Below are 24,963 nucleotides of genomic sequence, written 5' to 3' on the forward strand. Positions count from 1 at the left end.
ATAACAATGAAAGCAAAGAGAAATAGATTTTGAAATATCCAAGGAGACACCTTCTGACCAAATGTTTTCACACACTGCTTTATGTTCTCAAGTGTATTATATATAGTTCTCTAATAGTACCTTATTTCTCTCTCAAAACAACTCCATGTGGTAGATAAAAGGTTATCACTGGACAGTTTAAATGGCTCATCCAAAGCTGCCACTTGAAAGTTATTGATCCTTTTGATTCCAAGTTCAGAGCCCTTTGTTCCATAGTTGCCCAATGTATGTGTCATAATCTTGAGAACTCAAGGTGTTAATACTTTAGAGTAACACTGCTCCCTCCAGATATTCTATTTTAAAATATAAATAATTCAATAAAGATTGTATATTTAAGCACACTTATGTGGCAATTATGTGGTAATTTTTTTATATCATTGTCCTTTAAGTCAGAGAAACTCCATACTAAGAGGGATTTGTGACCACTGACAGGTGGTTGGAGGAGAAAATGATTATCACAAAATAGGATTTGGATACTTTGCATCCTTACCACTTTCTATCTCACCTACCTCCATACAAGAAAGCCAATATCTAAACAAATGTGCTTTATTTAAAAAAGCAGTTCTTTCCCAACTATGTTTAGCTGGCACTAAGTGGAGGGAGGGGAAGGGAATAAGGAAGAGAAGAGATGGTGTAATGAGATGGACATCATTACCCTAAGTCCATGTATGAAGACACGAATGGTGTGACTCTACTTTGTGTACAACTAGAGATATGAAAAATTGTGCCCTATATGTGTAATATGAATTGTAAAACATTCTGCTGTCATATGTAACAAATTATAATTTTAAAAAATTCAAATGAATTAGTATTTTGCTGTCTGTACCTGTTACTGTATCTTATACTTGAATAGATACAATTTATAATATACCTGTGTATACACTATCCAATTTGATTCTCTCAATAGATATGTGGTTTGCATATGTATAGAGGAGAAATCTAAGTCTGAGAGACAAGAACAGAGTCCTGTTCTTCAGTCTCTTTAAAACTCTTCCTTCCCAAACCCACCGTCTCATGCTGATAGAGCATCCTTCTAAAATGTATACTTACATTTCATCACACCTTGAATCTCATAAACAGGCTTGAGAATCAGAGTACCATAAAAGTCTTTAGGAAATGGATTTGTTGAGTCCCACTTGTTTGAAAAATCTGTAAGTCTCACAGTTCTTGTTCTGTTCTTGGGAATCTTCCATTCAACAATCTCCTTTAGGGTATAAATATGTTCATCTTCACACTCATAGAATTCTCCTTCTTGTGCCAAAGGCAAAGTAAATGAATGATTTTGATGATTCCTTATTACTCCACAGTTCACCATTATTTCTCCATCAATCTCTTCAACTGAATTGAGCATAATTTTTTCACCCTGTTTTATGGTGAAACTTTCTAGTTTTATATCCTTCCGATGATAGAAGCAAGGATGCCCTAGTCTACTGGGTCCAATATGAATGGTCCTTGTAATTTCTTCCATAGTAAGGTATGGAGTTTTATCAGCCACGATCTTAAAGAGACCTAAGAACATAATTGTGTGAATTAGAAAGGCATTGCAATGAAAGTTCTCTTAAGAAAATCACAATAAGAGTCATAAAACAAATATAATGTTGCTTTCTGAAGTACTATTCTTTTCTAAAGATCACAGACATATTTTTTAATCCTGACTTTTTCTAGATAAAATGTAGGCATACTGTTGTAGATTACTGGATTATCAGATCTGGAAAAATAAATGAAATAAGGATAAATACCTTGAAACAGAAAATGCCCTGTTCCCGGAAATGGAAATTTTCTATGTGATACTGGCTCTGCCTCCGGTACCAATATGATCAAGACAAAGGCAATTAGTTTCTCAAGATCACATTTTTTACTTTTAATTTTTGAAAAGCAAAGATTGAATTAGATTAGGTTTTGCATCCATGTCTTCTTTAGAGACACAAAAATTAAAAGCTATTCCAGAGGGAAACTGATTCACAGCCAAATTGAAAATTTGTATTTCTGGAGCCAGATCATGATGTACAATATTGTAAATATATCAAAGGCCACCAATTTGTATAATTTAAGTTTAAAAATTTTATGTTATGTGTATTTTAACATGAAGAAAAACATTGCATAGTTCCAATGACTGTAAGATTTTTCAGAAACATTAGATGTGCTATAACTCACAAAATGGGAATATGACATGTAGAATTTCTTTCATGGTAAAACTCTGGGAGGAAACAAACATTCATAAATCATAACATAATATATCACAGCATATTGGTACTCCTTATATCCCTCCTTGGAAAATGCCAGGCTAGATCATTGTTTTACTATCATTATTTATTTTTTATTGCTTATTTAGCTTTTTCATTAAACATGTTCACTGTTTTCACTTTTGCACTAATTTCTGTTTGTGAATTTGAATTAACAAAATTGTTAATCACTATTTGAATTTTTTCTCTAATATTATCCCTATAATCATTGCCTCAGTGCAGAGATACAACTTCTTATAGTTGCATGTTTAACTGGTTCTCCTGTTTGAATTGCTTAGTTTTTATTTATGGGCACATCTGCTTTGCATCACTTTCAGAAATTTATTTTTTGAATAAATTTGTTAAATTGCAGAGAAAATAAGAAAATTTAGTTAACTGCTTTCTCAAACAAACAAGTTAATGATATTATATAGTAGCATGCTCTAAGTAGAGAGCATATTTTAAAATTTATGAGAATGATATAGCTTATTAGTTTACTCCACAAATATATTCCAATTAAATTCACCTGTATATCAAATTATTTGTTAACCAGGTTATAGTATATTTAGAATTACTGTACAAGCAATTCTAATAGGGTATTTTTAAAATCATGCTCATATGATAAAAAGAAATTTCAATTACTTTTAGATGTAAACTTCCTAAAGAAAATGTAAGTGACATAATTCTATAAGGAATGACTAAGTTAGAATGTCTAGTCAATCCTGAAAACCTTTAGAAACTGAAAACTGTTCATCCACTATAAGGTGTACTTGAAGGCAGAAAGGAAAACAAATGGTTACTTGGAAAGAATTTTATTATGCCTTGTATCAGGGAGAATCTAATAAATAGTATACTTGAATTTGCCACAGTAAATGAATTTGTGTGTGTGTGAGTGTGTGTATGTGTATGTGTGTGTGATTTAATCTCATTTGTCAGTGTGTGAAGATTTATTTCTAAGAGTCCACAATCATTATCAAGGTATAGAAAATTCAGCAGTTTTGGGGAAATAAGTTTTTTAAAACATAGCTACCTAGAATCTCATAAAAGTAGAGACACATAGTTTTATTTTTATCCTAGGTATATTGATGACATAAGTCACCAAAGAATTAATTCACCGTCATATTTCTTGGGGAATAGAGTTCACCTAAGGTAATAACAGATCTAAAATATTATGAAGTAGAAACAGCCAGAAACCCTATGGGCCACTATTATTTCAAGTTAATCACACTCCTCAGTGCTGTCTTGTTGGATGTCTTTATTGCAGGAAAAATACATCTGTGAATCAATGTGTTTTCTCTTAGAAGTTGATGTAACACACAGGTTAGCATACTAAGTGTCAGGATATAGGGAAAATATTTGATTAAATTACCATATCATCTATGATTGCGGCCAATCCAGAGTCCCTTATATAAACATCCATTTCATACCATGTAAACTAGGGCAGAATTTTTTTTAATATGAGTCATATTAAAAATTCAATTTTGCAATGAAAGAAATTAAATATAAACTAAAGCATCACCAGAACTGATTAACTCTAAATTTGACCAATTCTTCCTCCATCTCTTCCACAAAGAATATAAACAGTTTAATACTGGGGAAAATATGCTTTATTATTCTTCCAATGAGAAATAAAACATAATTCAAGAGCTAAGTAGTCATGAGAATTCTTATAAAATAAGCCAATATGTGATATTTCTAAAATAAGTTAAAAATCAGGAAGAAAATTGATTTGTATTTCCACTTTGGATTGTGAGCTATTAAAATAGATTTTATTGTTTTTTTAGATTAGGAGAAATTGTTCAAAAAGAACATGTCCCTTAAGAAATAAAAATTATAAAGAAATGCAATAAATTAAGTTACTGAAAATTAGTTAATATGTGAATCTACTCTTTAGAATATTTTCTCTGAATCTTAGGTTTGGGAGGAGTTTGTACTTTTAACTAATTCTTAATGATTCACAATCATTTTTATTAATAGTGACAGCAATAACTGAAATTTTTTTAGAAAGTCACAAGTTTGAATACTTTTTTCATACACATCATTCATCTTCACAATAAACTTCTGAGCACAGTAAAGCTAATACTATTTCTGGGAAATACGGAAATGGTCACAATTTTCACAGGTGGTAACTGTGCCTCTAAAGTCTCAATTCAGATTTTGACATCCAAATGTTGTATCTTGCCACCATGCCAAGTTGCCTCCTTAGTACACGTATGACTTACAGGGATATCATTCACAAAAACATGTTTATTCTGGTTCACAAAACATGTTTGTGAGTCTCACCAGATGGTCCTCCTTTGCATGCATCAGCCTCTCACTAAACTCCCAGTGAGAGAAGAGCAAGAATCATATCCCGGTTCATTGTGCAAAAGAGAGGACCACCAGACTTCTTGTCTTGTATTTTTTCTGTCTCCTTTATTGATTTCCACCCAAATAGTAACTTTAAAAATTAGATTTCCTAACAATATATCAGAATGTACACTGTAAAGATTTCACAATCTTGTTTTCCTGGTTCAAACCCTGGCCTGCTTTCCCAACTTTGACCAAATCTATTTCTTCTGCCTTAGGGTGGGCAAGAATGCCCTCAGGAGTGTGGTGCATTCCAGCTCTGGGCCATTCTGCCTGAAACTCAGGCATCCTCAAGTTTCCAAAGTCACCTTCCTTCCAACCTAGTCCCAGTTTCTCCCCCAGGTATTGATAGTGACATTGGGGACTACAAAAAACACACAGCAAGAAGGGACATACTGCCCTTGGAGATTTCCCTGATGCCTCACCATCATGATTCCCACCTCCAGCAAACCCAACTGGGACAAAAAGAAGGATTTCTGTGACCAAGCAGGTAAACCAGCCTGGCCTGCAGCTCCATCTGGTAAAAATGAACTGCCCAGACCAATTCCCTCAGCACAAGGCCAACAGGAATGCTTGAGGGAAGATACTCAGGGCTTGGTGGCATCCTGTGTATGATACCACACATGCTTCTGAGACTGTATTCATCACACTCACTTGCTCAAAGTCATTTGTGATTCTCCCCATGGTTTTTCTTTGGTGACAAATCCCAAACTCCCTGGCAAGTGAACTAATATAAGTAATCTTGGAGTGAATTTCCTACTGATTCTCATCCTTTTCTCACACATCATCAAAATTAGGGTTAGTGAAATATTAGCAACTTAGCATATAGAAGCAATTTACATGTATTATATAATTTCATTTTCAAAATAGCAATATGAGGTAGCTCATATTAACAAAACATTAACATATCATGGATAAAGATGCAAAGCTTTGAAGAGATGCCATAAATTCTCTATTATCTAAGACAGAATAGATTTTTGTGCCTCCAAAGCTCAAGGGCTTAATCATGGAGTTATATATTTCACCCTTTCATTATTATTGCAAATCATAACATGTAGAGCCTTTAACAAGCTAATAAAAATGATTCCAAAGTGAGCATTCATTCTCCCTTTGGATGCAGAAAAACATTTAACTTTTAAAATTCAATAGTATAAGAAAGTGAACTTTATTTATATTTAATACAACTTGACACTAGAATCATCAGTGTAGAAACTTAGTTGAGGTCTTGGAAAGAGGCCTGGCACTGACTGTACCAGGTTAAGGGTTTGCAGGGCTGCCCACACAAATTCAAGTACTTTCAGTACAGATCACCTGGATATATTTATGCAGGTCTCCAGAATATATTATTGTAGGCTTTAAATAAAGTAACTTATAAAATGGATATAAAACACAACTGAACAAAAACAAAAATAACGAAACTAAATTTTCTATTCCCATCTAAGTTTTACTTTAGCCATATTAAGAAGTACCAATAAAAAACTCTAGTTTTAAAAATATGAAAATTGACCAAAACATTTTTAACACTTCAAAGCTATCAAAAGGTGGACCATATCCACTATCATTATAAAGAAACTTTCCTTTGAGATATAGGTAAAGATAGGTCAAATATACAAACACTTGCACACACAATTTAAATAGATCAATATATGTATATGTGAAATGCACATTCAAAAATTTCTAACAGATGGAGGTATGTTTAAAAAAGTTTGGAGATAAATTATATTGCCATGTATTCTGACTATGAATCCTGCCCCTCCAAAAACAAAGCAAAGGTCTCTCAGGTACTGGTGTGAAACGTTCCTCTGCCTCTTTGAACATACTTTGTTCTACAATCAAATTACTAAACATCCTTGTTATTATGTACTTCATGATTACAATTCTAACTCCACATAGCTTTTATATCATTCTGTTGCATTCCCAAGAAATTTTTAGGTCAATATATGCTACAAAACTGTCTTCTTCAACACTATCCCAAATGCAGAGCTTCTAGTAGAAATTTTCACTTAAGTATCTGTATTCAATTTCAGATTTAAATGGCATGCATAGAAGGTGAAATGTTGGGAAAAATCANAGTAGAAATTATATATATATATATATATAAAGTGGTTATTCTCTCTCCTCATTTTCTTACACTCTAGAATTCTAAGCTATTGCAGGATGTTTATGTCAGAAATATTAATGCCACTGGGAGTTCAGTGCCAAACAGAACACTATTATTTCACTCTGGAAATTAGAAGAAAACAAATATATAGAATTTACAGTTCAGCCTTTGACATAGATTGAGCAAATTTTCTCAGCAATAATAATTTCCACAGATTTTTGCCAGAGGGCTTAGTATTGGAAATGGGCCTCAGGTGACCTCTTGAGGTGGACTGCCTTTGAGGAAGAATTTCCAGGTTGCTTTCAGGGGATGGTCTGACCCCATGCTTTGATAAATGACTTAGAATTTAACCACTATAATTTCATGCCCATAGTGAGCAGATTACTGGATAGGGAGAATAAAAGATGTAAGCACATTTTAAATGCAAACATTGTGCTGCTTGTAGTTATTCACAAGGTATACATTATACACAGTTACTGAAGTTCCCTTTGAACAAAGGAAACAGCAAAATGCCAAGGTATTTTTAAAATGTGCTTTATTCATGACTCTGAAGCCAATGGGGGGAGGAAAATACCCTCCCTCTATTTTAATGATCTTAATTTTCTAATGGAATGTTAGTGGAAAGAGTTTTGGAGCCATGTGGAGCTGATTGTGTTGTGCAGTATTGATGTTGCCTGCAAATTAAATGTACCTAAGTAGCCACCTGTTTATGCTTATGATTATGTAAAGCCCCATATGTTTCTCTCTCTACACATGGGAGGTAAATATTGAAAAAATTATTCTGGTGTGAAGGGTGAAAACAGCAGCAATTCTTTCATAACTGCCAACATATGCCATGGTGTTTCCTTGTAATGTTGTGCTTTTTCTGACATATTTGCTGATTTTTGCCACACAATGTTCAGAAAAAAATATGTTACCCATGGTTATGTAAAACAATTAAAAATCAGTTTACATTACATTCTAATTAGGAAGAGGTATAATTTTCTGATGTAACCATAAATTTTAAATGGATTTTACAGCTTATGATTTACATAGATTTTGATTTGCACAATAAAAAAAACTGAACTTCCCCCACCCACGAAATTCACCAGAATAGAAAAAAGTGCATGTTCATGTTCTTTATAAGCACAACCTTTTAGTTCCATATACTAGTCAACAAAATTAACTCCAATAAAACAAATTTGCAAATTCCACCTAAAATCAGTACTAGGCTTTTCAAATGGCTAACTCCTCACTTCTTGCTCTAACTCACCCTAAAGGTTCTGATCTCTGAAGTTGCTTGCTGTTTGCTCTCAAGGAGACAAGAAAGGGCAACTGCCAACAGGAGCACCTGAGCAGTTTGGAGATGAACCTCCTTCCTGAATGGGGATATCTGATGGAGATAACTCCTAAGGCACTGCCTCAAACTTATTCAGAGAGTGAGCCAGACAGAAACTTCTAGAAAAGACCAGACAGACTGGAGTTGCTATTGTGTTCATTTCAGACACTGAAAATAAACAAACTGGGGTCTTCCCCATTTTGAGTCTGGTTAAGAGAGGTTTAAATATTGCATTCCAGCAACCTTAAGCTCACATGTCTTTGACATCCCAGTAAAGTATTCACAACAGGACACAGAAATTGACAGGAAAAGATAAAAATTACCACATTATCAAAAACTACATATATTAGACCAACTACTTCAAAAAGCCAGATGTGACTTTAAATATAGGGAGGACTGAGAAACAGAGACCCTCTGAATTTTTTAAGGATAACAAGAATAATATCAGTTAATAGTCATTCAGCACTTGCTATGTGCTGAGATAGTAGTAGTAAGTACTCAAAATAAGCAGCTCATTTAATTTAATTATGAGAAGAATTTTGTGAGAAAAATATTAATGTCTTCCCAGCTTCATAGATGTAGAAACTGGTAAACTGAAGTACTAAGACACATGAGTTTACTCAGTCTAAATTTTTATTTTCATGTTTAGGGGTGTAGCATGAGTACATTTATTTACTGATGCATATATATTCTCTATAAAAATTTAATATGTTCAAAATAAAATCACTTATATTCTCACTATACCAAAATAGCTCCTTAAAATTTTGGTTATTTTTTTTTCAGTCCTGGAATATATACAAGTGGGTAGAAAAGTTTATAACAACATTGAAATGCTACAAAATGCACTCATTAGGATTGTCTAATTTAACACTGAATCACAATTAAACCTCATGTTTTAAAATATTTTTCAAAAACAATTTTAATAACTGAATTTTATGTTGTAACAGATGTATCATAGTTCATTCTTTTCTGTGATTCTGGAAATTTAATTGATTTCATTATTTTGTTATTCCAAACAATTCTAAAACGATTATTAGAATTTATTCTATATGTAAAACCACTGGCCTAAAGTCCTAAACATTACAAAGGCCCTTATAACAGCAGGCTATTGGCTCTAGGGTGACAGGACCAAGACTTCAGTATATCCCTATTATCAATCATTATCTCCACACACACACACACAAAAAAAATATTTGTTAAGTAACTGACAGATGGTATGTAAATTAATGTATTTTCAGAAGAGTTTATCAATCTATTATCAAATTTATTTCAATCTATAATCAAATTTATTTTCAAAAAAGATTTCAACAGTATCCTTCAGTCTGGTTTGAGAATTACCATTTAATAATATCTTTATTATTCATAATTATAAAAACTTAGCTAATTAAATATGAAGAAGAAAAGTTTTTGTGTTAATTTACATGAATGGATCCAAACTAATTTCTAGATGCTTATGTAACATTTGAATTTCTTTTACCCTTTGTCCCTTTCCCAGTTAGCATTCTACTAGACATTTTTATTGATGTTTTTGTTTCACATTTCATAATTATCTAGTCTTTTTGAAATTGAGCCATTTTCATATTTAATTATTTCCTTCCTTTTGCACTTTTTGATATACAGCAAGTTCTATTGTTCTATTTTATGTAATCAAATACATTGTTTATGATTTTTCATTATATTATTAACCTGAAAGTTATTTCAAGTAGAGACATAAGCTATTTTTACTTGAAACTTTTAAATCTACTTCAAATTTATTTTGCTGTGTTATAAGGTTGATGATAAAACCTGATCTATTGTTTTCTAGATTGATAAATATATCAGAGCAATCAATTAAATAATTCATATTTTAACCCCAGATATATAGTTTTGGCTTTATCAAATAGAAAATAATATATTTAAAGTATGTTTCTAAACTAAAAAGCGAATGCCTAAGCAATTGGGGATAGTAGAATCAAATTAAAAAAGCATTATTTTGATGTTTCTATGACAATGAGTTCTGCTATTATTACAGTAATTTGTTGTTTTGGCTTTTGATTTTTAGTAATATACAGTATAATTTATTATAACTTTGTTAAGTTTTAATATTGGAAGGATAAATACTCCCTCATTATTCTAATTTTAAATATTTGTGGAATATTTTCCTTGTTAATTCTCCCAAAAACCCAAGGACAAACATTATAATAATTATTATAGTAATATGGAAATTGTGCTTATCATTGGATTAAACTTACAAATAATTCAGATGTAAATGATATATTTATAATATGTGGTTTTCTTTTTAATAAACAAGAAAATATTATAGTATTTTTAAGTAAATAAATAAGGGAAAATATACAATATATTTATATTCACTGAATGGTTATAAATGATGTATGACTATATACATATTCCTTTTAATACATATGTATTTTACATAAATATTTTTACTTTATACATTTGGTTTTCATTCTGTCATCTTAGCAAACTCACAGATTCTAAGTTTCTAATTTTTATTTCATTTTATTCTATTGATATTTTTTGGACATTATTATTACCTACAAATAGTGATTATCACCTCATTTCTAAAAATTTTGTAATTTGGACATTTCTGGCCATAATTACTTATCTAAAATTCTAAAACAACATTAAATCAGAGTCAAAATAAACACCTTTATAGGAACATCCCTTCTTTTGTATGACCCACCTGAAGTGCCACCATTCTGAGTGCCTCTACCTGACTTTGCATATGCTTGACCCTGTGACCCTCAGCCACACCTGTCTCATGCCCAGCATGTATTTTCTAGAATTCTAATGGTTTTAAATTTCATGTTGCTAAATTAAGTTGGGACAAGTATACCATAAACCACTGAAATATGTACTTCTACCAGATGAATTTTATTATATGCAAGTTGCATTTCAGAAAAGCTAATGCTTTAAAAAATGGGAGGTGGGAGAGATGAACAGTCAAATTATAGTCTCAAAAAATCAGTTAGATTGACACTTTTGAGAATTTCTAGTAGGAATACAAATTGTGAGAGTCTTTATGAAGCAGAATTTGGCAATATATATCAATGCCTTAAAAACATTTTACTTATGAACTTATAATTTTATATATGAAATTTTAATTTACAGAATGCAGATAAAGTTTTAGTTAAAAAGCTATTTGTTACAGTACAAATTGCTTTAATGACCATATGAGTAGATTTAATAAAATAAGTATATTTAATGACACAGGTATGTTCTTGGGATGTTAAATCATGTGAGTCTATATTGCATTAGAAAACAATGGGAATAAATGTGCCAAATATTAATTCTTTAGCTTTGGAGTTAGAATTAAACAGAATTTTATTTACATCCCTGATTTTTCTTCCATTTTCTAATTTTACACAATATTCATGTGTTACTTATAAAACTGGGGAAAATAATTTATTTTATAAGTTTAAAAATGTTGAGTTCCTACGTCTACACAAAAGCCTAAATATGAATGTTTATAGTAGATTAATTCAAAATGCCAAAACTTAGAAGTAATCAAGAGGTAATTCTGGAGGTGAATGCATAATAAACTGTGGTTCATGCAGAGAATGGAATATTATTCAGTTCTAGAAAGGAATGTATTTCAGAGGGCCATGAAAAGCTATGGAGGAATATTAAATACAAATTAGAAAGTAATACAAATTAATCTGAAAAGACTAAATTATCATAGATTCCAACACTAAGAGTGAACCCTAATGGAAACTATGAACTTTGAGTGTTAATGACATCAATAAGAACTCACCAATTGTAACACATGTGTCACTCTGGTGTGAATTTTGGTATTGGAGGAGGGCTGTGGTGTATATGTTTTATGGGTTTTAGGGAGTATGTAGAAATTCTCCTTGGGTTCCAATGGAAGAACCTCTAAATAAATTTAGTATGAAAAGAATATGCTCTGCTCATCAGGTAAGATTCAAGGACCTAAAGACCTAACAACACAATTTTTTAAGGGCAATCAGGTTTCTCTCATACTAGTCCTTCCATGGTCATGCTGTTGAGATAATACCATGAAGAGAATTCAGAAGAACTGTGCAAATAGGAAAGTGGGATAGTAAGAACAAGGAGTTATGAAATAGATTAGAAGATAGACATAAAATATCACAATGAAAACTTGTAGAATGGCACCAGCTATAAGGAACAGCCTATTTTTAAGTGATCTTTCTGTCAGAATTCTTTTCGCATGCTCAAATGCACACAGGTGGGAAAAAAAGATTATTTTAACATAGAACTGCGAAGTCTATTTGTCTTCCAGATAATACACATAGTTGTTATCCAGAGATCAAGGACTTACAGAAATAATCTGATCATGTACTATAGTGTAGAGGAAAAGTTGACCAAAAAAATTGAACTGTCAATTGCTATAAAAGCTGGAATTTCTTTTGCATGCTAAAGAATTCATGTTTTCTTATAAATTTTGTACAGAATATTTCTTTTTTATAGGAAAATATTTTACATAATAGACACAGCAGAATATTTTTAAAAACTTTTGCTTAAGTGAGAACAGTAGGAAGGAAGTTCCTTAAGAGAAGTTGACCCATAAAATTTCAAAGAAAGCCTCTTAGTTCCTTGGAAAGCAAGTTACCTGAAAGAAAAGGAGCTCTAAGTATGGCCACTTTATAACATGCTTAATTGTAATATCCAGGTAGAAAAACAGAAGTAAATTCTGCCTTACATCTTGCTTTTTTAAAATAAGTCCTTCAAAACCAGAATATAAAAATATTATTCACTATAAAGCTAGTAAATATACTTTAAATATCTTTATAATGATTTTCTTATAATATTATAGAAACCAATATTTTAGTCAAATAAAAATTACCTATACTCATAATAACATGGTTAAAGATGAGAGATTTAGTCATTTCAATGCTAGATTAAAATACAATGAATGACCATTGAATGTTATATTAAATATAGTCTATTCAGGCATTATCCAAATAAAACAATAGGAAATTTTATTTTGAAAATGATAATGAGTCATATATTTTGGCACCAGGCAGAAAGGAACATATTTCATAAATTGGAGTCATTTAACCTGAATCAATTTCATGTGGAAGCACTTCTATTATTAATCCAATTTTATTTAGAGACAGGGTGTCACTGAATTGTTTAATACCTTGTTTTTGCTGAGGCTGGCTTTGAACTCGCAGTCCTCCTGCTTCAGCCTCCCAAGCCACTGAGATTACAGGCGTGTGCCAACATGCACACCATGTTTTATTCTTAATACTATTATAAATGTTTCATATGTTCAGAAGATTATGTGAAATAAAATTTGTTGTCTGGAGTTACTATATTTAGAGATTTTATAGAGTAATTTCATGCAACAAAATAATATAAATGTAGCTACTAAAAACTTAAAATCACCAGTGTGGCTTATATTTTATTTCTATTGGATGGTGCCAGTATTGATTTAACAAAGATATTTACTAATTGTTATGGTTTGTATCTAAAATATCTCATAAAGTCTATGTGCTAACAGCTTGCTTGCCAGTCTGCATACTATTGGGAGGATATGCCTTTATTAGGAGGCATAGCCAAGTGGAAGAGAGTGAGGCCACTGGGGGCATTCCCTTAAAGGGGATTTTAAGACCCTGGTTTCTTCCCCGTTTCCCCTCTCTCTCTCTGTAACTCTTTGCTTTCTGGCCAACATAAGGTGAGAAACTGTTCCACCACACATTCCTTGTTGATATATTTGGCCTTGTCACAAGACCAAAGCAATGAAGCCCAGCAATCAGATGGAAACCTCCAAAACCATAATACAAAATAAATAAATAAATAAATAAAATAAAAAATAAATAAATAAATCTTTCATTCTTTTAAGAAGGAAACTTAAACTTTTTAAAAATTAAGTTTTAAAATAAACTTTTTTCTCCTTTGTCTATGTTTTGCCCCAACAACAGACATCTCACTAACACACAATGTGACTTTTAGTGGGTTAGTAGACCTACCTGTAGGTAACTTGATTTTCTCATCTGTAAAATGTAAATTCAATCCATAACCTATATAAACATAATAATACTCAGAATAGACTCTGGCACACTATCAGGACCCTCATTTGGGTGTGTGATATGGACAAGAAGGAGTGTAGCATAGCAGAACACTGTCCATTTCTAAATTTACTTCCACATCTCCTGCAAAACCTACCTCCAGGGGAAAAAAAAATACCTATGTATAATACAAACCATACAGTCAGGTCTGAGAATATAAAAAGAATATTTTTTTTAGTCTACCTTCGTAAATTTTAAAAGCAGTTTACAGCTGTTTCCTTAGCCTTCCTTGAACATATGGTTTAGAGACACAACGTTAAGGTGCTGTTCAGGAGATGGCAGGGAAGGACTGTTTATCATAAAGATGTACTGAAACATTTTCAGTATATTTCTCATGACTAAAGACGAGACACTTATTATTCATGCTTCATAACACTATAAAGGAGGAATAAATCTTCTAGGAGGTGATCTAGAAATTTGGATCTTCACTATAAACCAAATGTTATGTGATTTACCAATCTATGGGGATAATGCAATCAACTACTAAGTATCAAGATTTATTTTTGTTGTGTTTGTCAAGAATGGTGAGGTTTCTAGTTTCTAAAAAGGCTCAACTAAAAGAGCTATCTTTTAAAGACCAAATTGTGCTTCTAAAGCAGTTTGCTTATTCCCATAGAGAACTGAAATGAGAGCTTTTTATTTCTTTTAATTTATTTGAACATTCTTTGAGTTGAAAGAGATGTACAAAAACATTATATAGGATGCAACCACTGGTATATATTGGAAGTTCAGTTTCCCATTTATACTTTAGCAAAAAAAAAATCAGGTTTCAGTTTCATTCATGAAAGTTGCTTTCCCACATTCCTACAAAACCTTCCTTCCTTGACCTTTGCTTGAGCTCAAATTTTCTTGAATTCTATCTTTAAAACTGTTTATTGGTCAAAGGACAATATCTTTTTTCAGTAGATTTACTTATCATTAATTGGAAAGAAATCATTCTGGGGACCTTTCTAAGGTTTCTCCAAAACTTTTGAGTTACCAGGTGAAATTGAGGATCTATGTTTACATATTTTAATTCAGAAGAATGGATGATGCCAGCAAAAATGGTGAAATAAAAACTTCTAGAAATTGAAAATCTAGGTTACTTACATAAATATGTAAAAATTGTTCAGGAATTTTTCAGGAAAAAAAAACTGAGAAAACCCTTTATTCTCAATTCTGGCTGATTGTGATGTTCCACATTAGCAGGAAGTAAAGACTAAAAAAGAATTTTCACTGACAAGTGTTGAAGGCATGCCCCAAATGAAACAAATCCCTCCACAAAGACTGGAGACTTTGTGGTTTCAGTTGTATTTAAAAAAATTTTTTTAAATACTCTGTCCAGATATTGGTTTTCCACTGAATTGAGCAAAGTCTTCAGTAGCTACACATGACAAAGAAAATGTGGACTTAACTGATTTAGTTCAGAAAAGCTATTCAACACGTGACAATAACAAGCTGTGGAGAAGAGAGAGAGAATACAATTTTTATAGTAACTACATTCACTTATTTAAAACATCCAGTTTTTTAGAAAAACAATAGAAATTTATGGACAAACAAAGAAAAAGAAAAAGAAAAGAATGGCCAATCACTGGATAGAAGAAATAAAACTGTCCCTGTAGAGACTCAGACATTGGACTTAACAGAAAAAAAAAAATTAAGCTCTCTTAAATACATTAACTAAAGGAAATCATGTTTATAGAACTAAAAAAAGTATGAGAATTATGTCTCAAAAATAGATAATATAAGCCAAATTTTAAAATGAGCCAATTATGATAAAACAATCTGAGAAAGAGAAAAAAAAATTGTATAAAGAAAAAATGGAGTCTTAGAGTTCTACAAGATAAAAACAAGTATAGAAAGATGTGAAAAAATGGGAATTCCAAATGGAGAGGGGACAAAGGCATAGAAGAAATATATAAATAAAAATTGGAAAAACTTCCAAAATTTGATGTAAAAAAAATTGTACATCAAAAAATCTCAACATACTCCAAGTAGGATAAATTTAAAGATCTACGCCTAGACACTACATGATCATGCTGCTCAAAAACAAAGATAGAGAATTTTGAAAACAGGAAAATAGAAATGATTAATCATATAAAAGAAATTTTGAAGAAGATTAAAAACTTAGAGCTAGAGGTGTAGCTCACTGGGAGAGAATATGCTTAGCATAAATGAAAAATAAATCTAGACACTTTCAGATAAAACAGAGAGATTCTGTCACTAACAATCTTTCCATAGAAGAAATACTAAGGGGAATGCTTCAAACTGAAATGGAGGGACATAGGGCAGGAAGTCTATTCCACATGAGGAAATAGAATATTGATAAAGGCAACTATAAAAATAAATATGAAAGATAGTTTAAATGTAGACTTTTGTTTGAAAAGATTGCTTTTTCTTGTGATTTAAATGATAATTGCATAATCAATAATTTTAAATCTCTGTTGTTTGGAACACAATATATAAAGATGTAATTTTTATAACAACAGTACGAGGCACAAATGTAGCTATAGATAAGTTTTGTAAATCATCGAAATTAAGTTAACCCAAAATAGACTGTTATAAATTAAGATGATAATTGTAAATCTAAGGAAACCACTTGAAAACAATGAAAAAAATACATTTTAAAAATAGTCTGCTGGCTTCCATTTAAGGAGTTTTGGAGTTGACACTTGACACTTGACTCTAACAACAATCATAAAGATGAACCATAGGAAGAATCAACAACTCTTCCTAGATCTGAGGTATGATACCCAAAGTTGAAGACACAGGCAGATAGTGAAAAATCACAACTTACCAGGGCAGAAACTTGCAAATAAAATCCTCCAGGGGAACAAGTATTGTGTGTGTGTGGGGGGGAACCTGAACTAAAATTTGCAAATTCCAGGAGATTCAGAGGAGCAAACCTCAGAGTTAAAAACTTGAGGGGACCTAGTCACAGGAGGACCTTTATACTTTCATAACTTTTACTGCCCAGTAAAAAAAACTTGACCAGACTCTCATAGTGAATATCAGAGGAAATGTCCCCTCGTGATTCTAGCAGGAGAGAGGGTAAAGGAACCATTTTGAAATACATTAGAGCATTCTGTTTTAACAAGACATGCCCTTAAGAAAAACTACTTTACCAACTACTAAACAACTGGCGTTTTATCGCATCTTATCTGACTGGGTGAAGAACAATAACAACAATACCCAGATCCAATCTACTCTGGTCCTCCACTCTAGGGGAAGAAAATACCCACCTCCACCCCATTCTACTACGCATCCTATCCCAAGGTAAGTGACAAGAAGCATTTGCAAAGTTCACATTTCAAAGGTGCACACTCAATGAAAGAATGAGCCCTCATCATAGAACCCTAGAATGCTACTCCTCACCCTACACATTACCACCACTTTACTTACAGCCTTTACTATAGTTCTTTGTACCCAACATGTCATATCTGGCTATAAAGTAAAAAATAAATAAATAAAATATATTACAAGGTATTCTAAAAAGCAAAAACACACTTTTGAAGATCCAAAACAAACTTGAGAATCAGACTCAAATTTGGTAGGCATATTATACTTATCGGACCAAGAATTTATGATTAATATGTCGCTAATGGATCTAAAGGATAAAGTACAGAGCATGTGAAAACAGATGAGCAATGTAAGCAGATAGACATTCTAGGAAATTATTTAAATGCTAGGAATCAATAATGATGCAACATAAATAGAAAATGTTGATGGGGTGATTGGTAGACTTGACAGGATCAAGCGAAGAAAGAATCACTGAGCCCAAGGATATGTCAATAGAAATTTCCAAGACAGAAAAACAAAGAGGAAAACACAGGTCTACTAAAAACAACAACCACAAAATCCTAGAATATTTATGGACTGAGATAATAGGCAATACTTTTTAAAAGGTTGTAAAATATTATTATTGGGAATACCAGAGGGAAAGACAGAGAGAAAGAATAGAAATAATATTTGAAGCAATAATGACTGAAAACTTACACCAAACCAGATTCAGAAAGCTCAGAAAACATCAAGAGGGTAAATGCTGAAAAAAAATGGACCCCCCAAATTAACATCATACTCAAACTTCAGAAAATCAAATAATGGACATTTATGTACTATTTCAACCTACACTGTAGGTCATCCATTCTTCACAGGTTCATATGGATATTCACAATATAAACCACATTGTGAGCCATAAAATATTTCTTAACTAATTTAAAAAAAATAGAAATCTTAATATGTCAGCTCTTACACTATGATAGAATTAAAACAGACACCAATAATAGAAAGACAGCTAGAAAATCTCCAAAAACTTGGATATTGAACAGCATATTTCTAAATAGCAAATGAATTAAAGTAGAAAGCTTAAGATAAATTAAAAAAATATTTTAAACTGAATGAGAACAAAGACATAACATCAAAATCTGTGATCCTGTAACAGATATTCTTCAGGGGAAATTTATGGCATTTTATGCACATATTAGAGAAGGATAAAGACAGAAAAAGTTTCTACCTTAAGAAATTGGAGGTGGGAGGTACTGGGCGTGGTGGTGCATGCCTATAATCCCAGAAACTCCAGAGGATTGCAAGAAAAGCTGACAAAATTGAATGGGAAAATGCGCAACTCAAAGTAAGAATTGGAAAATTTAATACTCTGCTTTCAATCTTGCATAGAACTAGAGAGCACATTCACCAGGAAATAAATTACTTGAATAACACTATAAACAAACAGATATCTTTAGAACATTCCATTCAAAGATAGTAAAATGCACTTTCTTTTTAGGTTTATATGGAACATTGTTCAGTATCAGCCATTTTTTTTTTGCTATAAAATAAGTTGTAATGCATTTTTAAAAACTGAATCACATGAAATATATCTTCTGGTAACAGAATGATATTAGAAATTAACAAAAGAAAATTAAGAGAATTGGGCAAATAAGGCAAGATGTTTTAAAATAACACTGACTTTTTGAAATTTAAAATCTAAATGGAGTTTAAATTGAAAGTTTTAAATATAGAAAAAGATTTTGCTACTGTTAAGATTTATTAAAAATATTAATGGCCTTATTTTTATCATTCTCCTTAGTGCTATTGTAGAATTCTTTATTTCAGATCATTTTCAACACCACCCAGAAGTTCTCTTGGAAAACAAAACATTTTCTGATCATCACCAATAACTGTATTCCTCTATTTTAATCCTGAGTCTTTCAGTAAAATTAGTTTGTAAAGATATTTAATTTATTTTTCTTAAATGATGAAAACTATCACTCCAACTGAAAGTTAAAAGGATTTTTCAAAATAGCAACTTCCCACTTAGACTTTAACCAAAAGTTAAGTTTTTTCACTATTCTAATAAAAAAAAAAACCTCTTTCTACAGAAGATTTTAGTCATTTTAATTAAGTACATTTTTATTATGTACATTTTATCCTTAACACTGTGGAGATTATATCTATAAATAAGATTCAGCTTTAACCCTTTGCAACCTTATTATCTATTAAGTAGGTAGTGTTAGTCACACAGCATGCAGATAGCTTCAATTACATGCAAAATGCAATACATACAATAATTAAGACATGCAAAACAAAAATGATTCAAAAAAGGAGTTGTTACATCTAATTAGAGTACTTAGGAATGGTTTCTTATAAAGCAATGGTTCTCAACTTTGGCTATCTATGAGTGTCACCCTGGGAAATTTAAGAAATCTTGATGACCATGAAACCTTCATGACCAGTCAAATAAATAGAATGTCTTATACAAACGACCTAATCATCAGGAATTTTTAAATCTCCTAGGTGATTCCAATGTGCAGCCAATTTTAGAACCATTGTTGCACATGACAGTGATAAGGAATAGTTAGACTTGAACAATGGGTTAGGTTTCAAGTGAAAGGGATAGGATATGAGAGCACCTGAAGGAATCCCCTTCTAGAAAACAGCTACTTTACTTTCATTTTTCAAACATCAGCTCAATTATAACACTCCCTGCAAAGTTTTCCGGAATTCCTCAATGATAGCAATAATAATCTTAATAATGGTAATAAAAGTTGAAGCTTTTTTTATGGCCCGTGCTATATGCCAGCTATCAACCCAAGTACTTTAAATATATTTTAATATTAGTCCTCCCACAACACCAGGAGACAGATAATAGTACTATTCCCATTCTGCATGAAAGGAATAAAAATATCTTGTCAAGGTTACATGACTGAAAAGTGGCAGAGAGTTGAGACTGAAATTGATTCCAGAATCCATGTCTGAAACAGGACCAACTGCAGTCTAGTGCTCTTTATAAAGCCTCCCATAGAGCCCAGGTATACTTCAATCATACTATGAAGCACATAACACCAAAAATACTTTCATGTTTTCAATTCCACTACTCTTTATTTATTCAATATACAGTTAATGTTTTCTATTTGTCCTTAAATTGATTGAATTAAAAGAATTCTATTTTTTTTTTAAGAACAGTTGTAGAGTGGGGCGGGGGGAGCTATCTTTTTTTTTTTTAATTGTTTTTAGAGATGTACATAACTATTAACAATATAGTTTTACAAATGTGAAGTGGTTACAACATAGTATACCTGGAAAATTCATAGGCAGTTCAAATGGTTCTGGAGACACACAACCTTCAGTATTCTCACAAATTTCAGCTATAATCTTCTTAATTTTGAGACCAGTGATTTTAATCACTTCTCCTGTTGACAAACAGCATTCATTTCCAAACATTTCATAAACAGAGCCTGAAAGGAAAGAAAAGTAAAAGCAGATTTTAAAAAGGAATTAAACAGTGAAGGACAAAGTTATTGGAGTAAAAAGCCTCATGTGAAGTGTCTTTGCTTAGTTCCTCTCTTAGTTCCCTACTAAACAGGAGTTTAATCAAGCCTAGCAAAATGTACACCATGTACCAGGAAACATATTAGATTTTCACTCTATCCACTGGCAAAGTGTAAACAATCTTGTTTTTGCATTATTATAAATTGAATTTGTGGTTTCCTCAGCACTTTTAGTTCATCTTTCCAAGGTCAAAACAACAAACAGGCCTTCCACTGATGGGACTTATGATCTATTTTTTCTAAGTCACAGAATTAGGCTCAGGCGAGTCAACAATGATTTAAGTAAGTAATGCAAACACAATCCAAGATCCAAAGGCGGGTCTGTTCCCCAGGGAAGAAGAGCACCATATCTATTTGTTAGATCTGCTCCTCTTCATTATTGTGAATATAAGACTATTTGCCCATTTTTATCTGATAGGTTTTGATAAGCTGGAAACAATACCTTTATGGCAACAGGGGGCAGACCAGCCCAGATAAACTGAAAAGCTTCACTGTGATTCAGGATTTTCAGTATCCTTCCTGACAAACCTTTCATCATAGATTCTAAAGTTAAGCTTTTCATTCATTTTCCTTGTTTGGTCCTCTGATGAAAGGACAAGGGGCAGTGAAATAACCAAAGAATAAGCAATGGGAAAGTGGAGAGGCAGAAAGGCCGAACAATCTACCCCTAGTGAAAAGAAAACAACCCAAAACCACAATTCTGGCGTGCTACTGCACTACAATTATGAAGTAAAAAAGGCTGATGTAAGTAAACATTGAGGAGCCAAAGCTTTATTTAAATAGAATATTAATGTGTTCGAACCTTTGAGATAGTTCATAGCCTCTTAATCACACTAAATTTAAAGTATTCGAGGACAAAGTTTTAGGTTTGCTTGATTTCTGAATTTTTTTTTTTTCTATTGAATACTCCTTCACAGCCCCTGCCTGACCTGATATATAGTAAGAACTTGGAAACACTTTTATGGCATTAATGGTTCTCATAAAAGTTATTAAGCCTGGCATTCAATCTAGCTCTACAATCCAACTCTTCAATTACATCGGAGTCCCACCAGATAAAGGGACACACTCAAATTAAAACAATTTAAGAAGGTTTAACATATGGGCTATTTGCATAGAGGTACAGCCAGCCCCAGGCAACCTAAGAAAATTAATGTCTGATCTCATTCTCCTTCCAGGTACCTTACTAGCCAATTTCCTCCAGAAACCAAAGGATTAGGGAGCTGCTAATAGTCCCATAAATGTCCACCATCCAGACAGGGTGGAAATGACCTCAGTACATCAACATTACTGTCCCTTAGCTAATGAAGAGTAATTTTGTAAGCTACTGTGTATCTGTTCCTCAAGCTATCAGTATGTACTTCAACAACACCTTTTTTTTTCTCATATTATTTCCTTAACTAGTTAAATTCTCATACTTTTTAAACTGTAATACATAGAATTATCAGCGGTCTCAAGTCCTTTGTGGAACAAATTGAGGCATCCAAATAAACAATAAATAATCCACAATGACATTTCCTCCAATAAACTTAGAAAAGCTGTTTGCTATAATCCTCATCAATTATTACATACTAACATTTTAAATCTTAAGTATTGTTTCACCCTGTATTTAACTTTTTGTGAATTTAGTTTTTATTACTTCCAATTTAATTTTAAACTTCATGAGAGAAAATATTGCATTGTATTAATGTATGACTATAACATATCAATTTCCTTTCTCCACTGAGTCCTCAAACATAAGAGAATGGCTACTACAGTGTTGGGAGCTACTCTGGAAAGGAGCTATGTACACACTTTTAAGTTCTGAGTAAAGAGGTACTGCACTGGTGTTGCACCCATTGCAATGAAATTGGACCTTACCTCCACTTGGATAAGAAAGATGCATCACTCAATGGGGTTGGATTACAACCACTTGTTTGTTTTAACCCTACCCCTTGCCTCATTTGAATGGCTTCTCCCCAATAAAACCTAGGTTTAAGGCATGCTCCCTCTCTTTTTTGCCTGCCTTGCCCCCCTTGTGGGAGCTGTGACTGAGGAGCAGTCACTGAACCCAAAGAAAAAGATATTTTATGTGTCTGTGTCTTTATTTAGTTAGCCCAAATTCATTTGGAGTGCCCCTGTTGATTTAGTCATATGATGCTGCACTGTGGGTCCAGCAGTGTGTTTGGCAGTATGTGTCAGATAAAATGCACAGTCTTTTTCACCAGAAGCTCTGCTTAGAAGAAGATGGCCAAGTACTGCTAACATCTGCAACAGATTATGAGAAAGTTGTAATGCAGGAAATACAGGACATTGTGGGAGCATATGATAGGTGTTTAATTAGCAATTGCATGGGGAAAAGATTAAAGGAGAATTCCTAAAGGAGACGAGAGCTGAGCTGTATTTTAAAGGATGCATCACAAGATCATAGGACAGGTAGAGGGAACAGTATTTGAAAAGGCACTGACATGTGAAAGAGCCTGACACATTCTGGAAATTTCAAGTAGTTTGTTATGTCTAAACTGTAAGGTAATAAAAGGGAAGTGGTTAAAAACAGAGGCTAGAGAAGAACATAGAGGGAGTTCATACTGTGAATTCTTTCAAATCAAAATTATATAGGGGAGATCAGTGGAGTAGAAGAAAGATTGAGAGTAAGAGAGGAAGGATGGGAAAGAGGAGGAAATATGGAATAGACTTAATAAAATTACATCATATGCACATATAAATGGACCACAGGGAATTTCACTTTCATGTATATATAGAAAGTACCAACAAAAAATAAATTTAAAAACAAGTAAAAGGAATATGAATAAAGGGAGAGAGAATAGGGAGAGAGAATAGGGAAAGGGAAAGTGGGGTTGGGGTGGGGAATGAGGATTGAAATAAAATTCCATGCAGGTATGATTTTGTCAAAATGAACTCAATTACTATGCATAACTAGTAAGAAAAATGCTCTTAAAAAATTGAAGAGTTGGGCTGGGGATGTGGCTCAAGTGGTAGCGCTCTCATCTGGTATGCACAGGGCGCTGGGTTCGATCCTCAGCACCACATAAAAATAAAATAAAGATGTTGTATCCACCGAAAACTAAAAAATAAATATTAAAACTCTCTCTCTCTCTCTCTCTCTCTCTCTCTCTCTGTCAAAAAAAAAAAAAAATGGAAGAGTCATTTGAAGTCTGAAGCATCCTGAAAGGCAGAGAATCTTCATCTCCAGTTCTAATGGTGCAAGAACAAATTCCAATTTAATAAGAGGTCATTTGTACTCTAGACATTTGCTATCCAGAGTTTGGTTCACTGTGTCACCTTGTTTCACCTGGGAGCTTGTTAGGATCTTACCCAGACTTCAGATCTGCTGAATCAGAACCTGCATTTTTAACAAGATCCTCAAGTGATCTATAAGTACATTAAGTTTGTAAAGCATTGGTATAGGCAACAAAAGCTTAGCTGAATTTGTTACAAAACTAGAGATTGTTACAAAACTAGACAGAGAGAGGAGGACATGGCACACAGAGAAAACCTCTGGTATTATTGAGGTGAAAGATTGTAAGTGGGGACAAGGGAAAGAAATAGAGAAGTAGCATGGTAAGATTTTTCTTTGTCACCTGAAATAGAACATATTTTAACCCCCAATTTTAGCTGAAGTCTGTTGTGCTTAATTTCAGTGTGATGAGTGTCTAATTGTCAACGTAATGGATAGTCAGTGGACTGACTTGTATACCATCTCTCAAAAATTCAGCAAAAATTAAAAATGGAGTGATATATTTGCATGAGATTCTGTATTAATTCACAAGACTAGAAACCAGAAAATTCTATGAGGAGAAAATTCTGTGAGTTTTGGTCACCACATAAAATGTTTTTGACTCTTCAGTTCTCTTTTTAAACATCCCTCTCATCATCTTTCAAAAAAAATCAATTTTTTTACATCTTTTAAGGAAAAAAAAACTTCATGCAAATTAGGTTAACATTTATAATTTCTCTTTAATATTTTGTGGCTCTCAATGTTTTTCTAACCAAGAAAGCTATCAATACACTTTAATAAAGAAATGCTTAGTGATGGCCAGCATTAGAGAGTGAATGACTATAGTACAGGTGACAA

The 24,963-nt window shown here is 32.5% G+C and overlaps 1 protein-coding gene across 2 annotated transcripts in view; it reads right to left on the reverse strand.

The window, feature by feature from the left end:
- The window catches only part of Themis (thymocyte selection associated), a 192,620-nt gene that overhangs the window by 129,293 nt on the left and 38,364 nt on the right, over nt 1-24,963 (reverse strand). Inside the window, exons 1-3 of one of the 2 annotated variants that reach the window (XM_048798002.1) lie at nt 20,640-20,703; nt 18,578-18,659; nt 1,090-1,548 (exon numbers count right to left, since the gene is read on the reverse strand). In XM_048798002.1, coding sequence (XP_048653959.1) covers nt 1,090-1,507 — 418 coding nt within the window. In that variant the 5' untranslated portion in view covers nt 1,508-1,548; nt 18,578-18,659; nt 20,640-20,703. Of the gene's footprint in view, nt 1-1,089; nt 1,549-18,577; nt 18,660-20,639; nt 20,799-24,963 lie in introns of those variants that run through there. The other variant, XM_048797997.1, reaches the window with a different exon arrangement.

The sequence above is a fragment of the Marmota marmota genome, unplaced genomic scaffold (assembly GCF_001458135.2).
Source record: "Marmota marmota marmota unplaced genomic scaffold, marMar, whole genome shotgun sequence".
Lineage (NCBI taxonomy): Eukaryota > Metazoa > Chordata > Mammalia > Rodentia > Sciuridae > Marmota > Marmota marmota.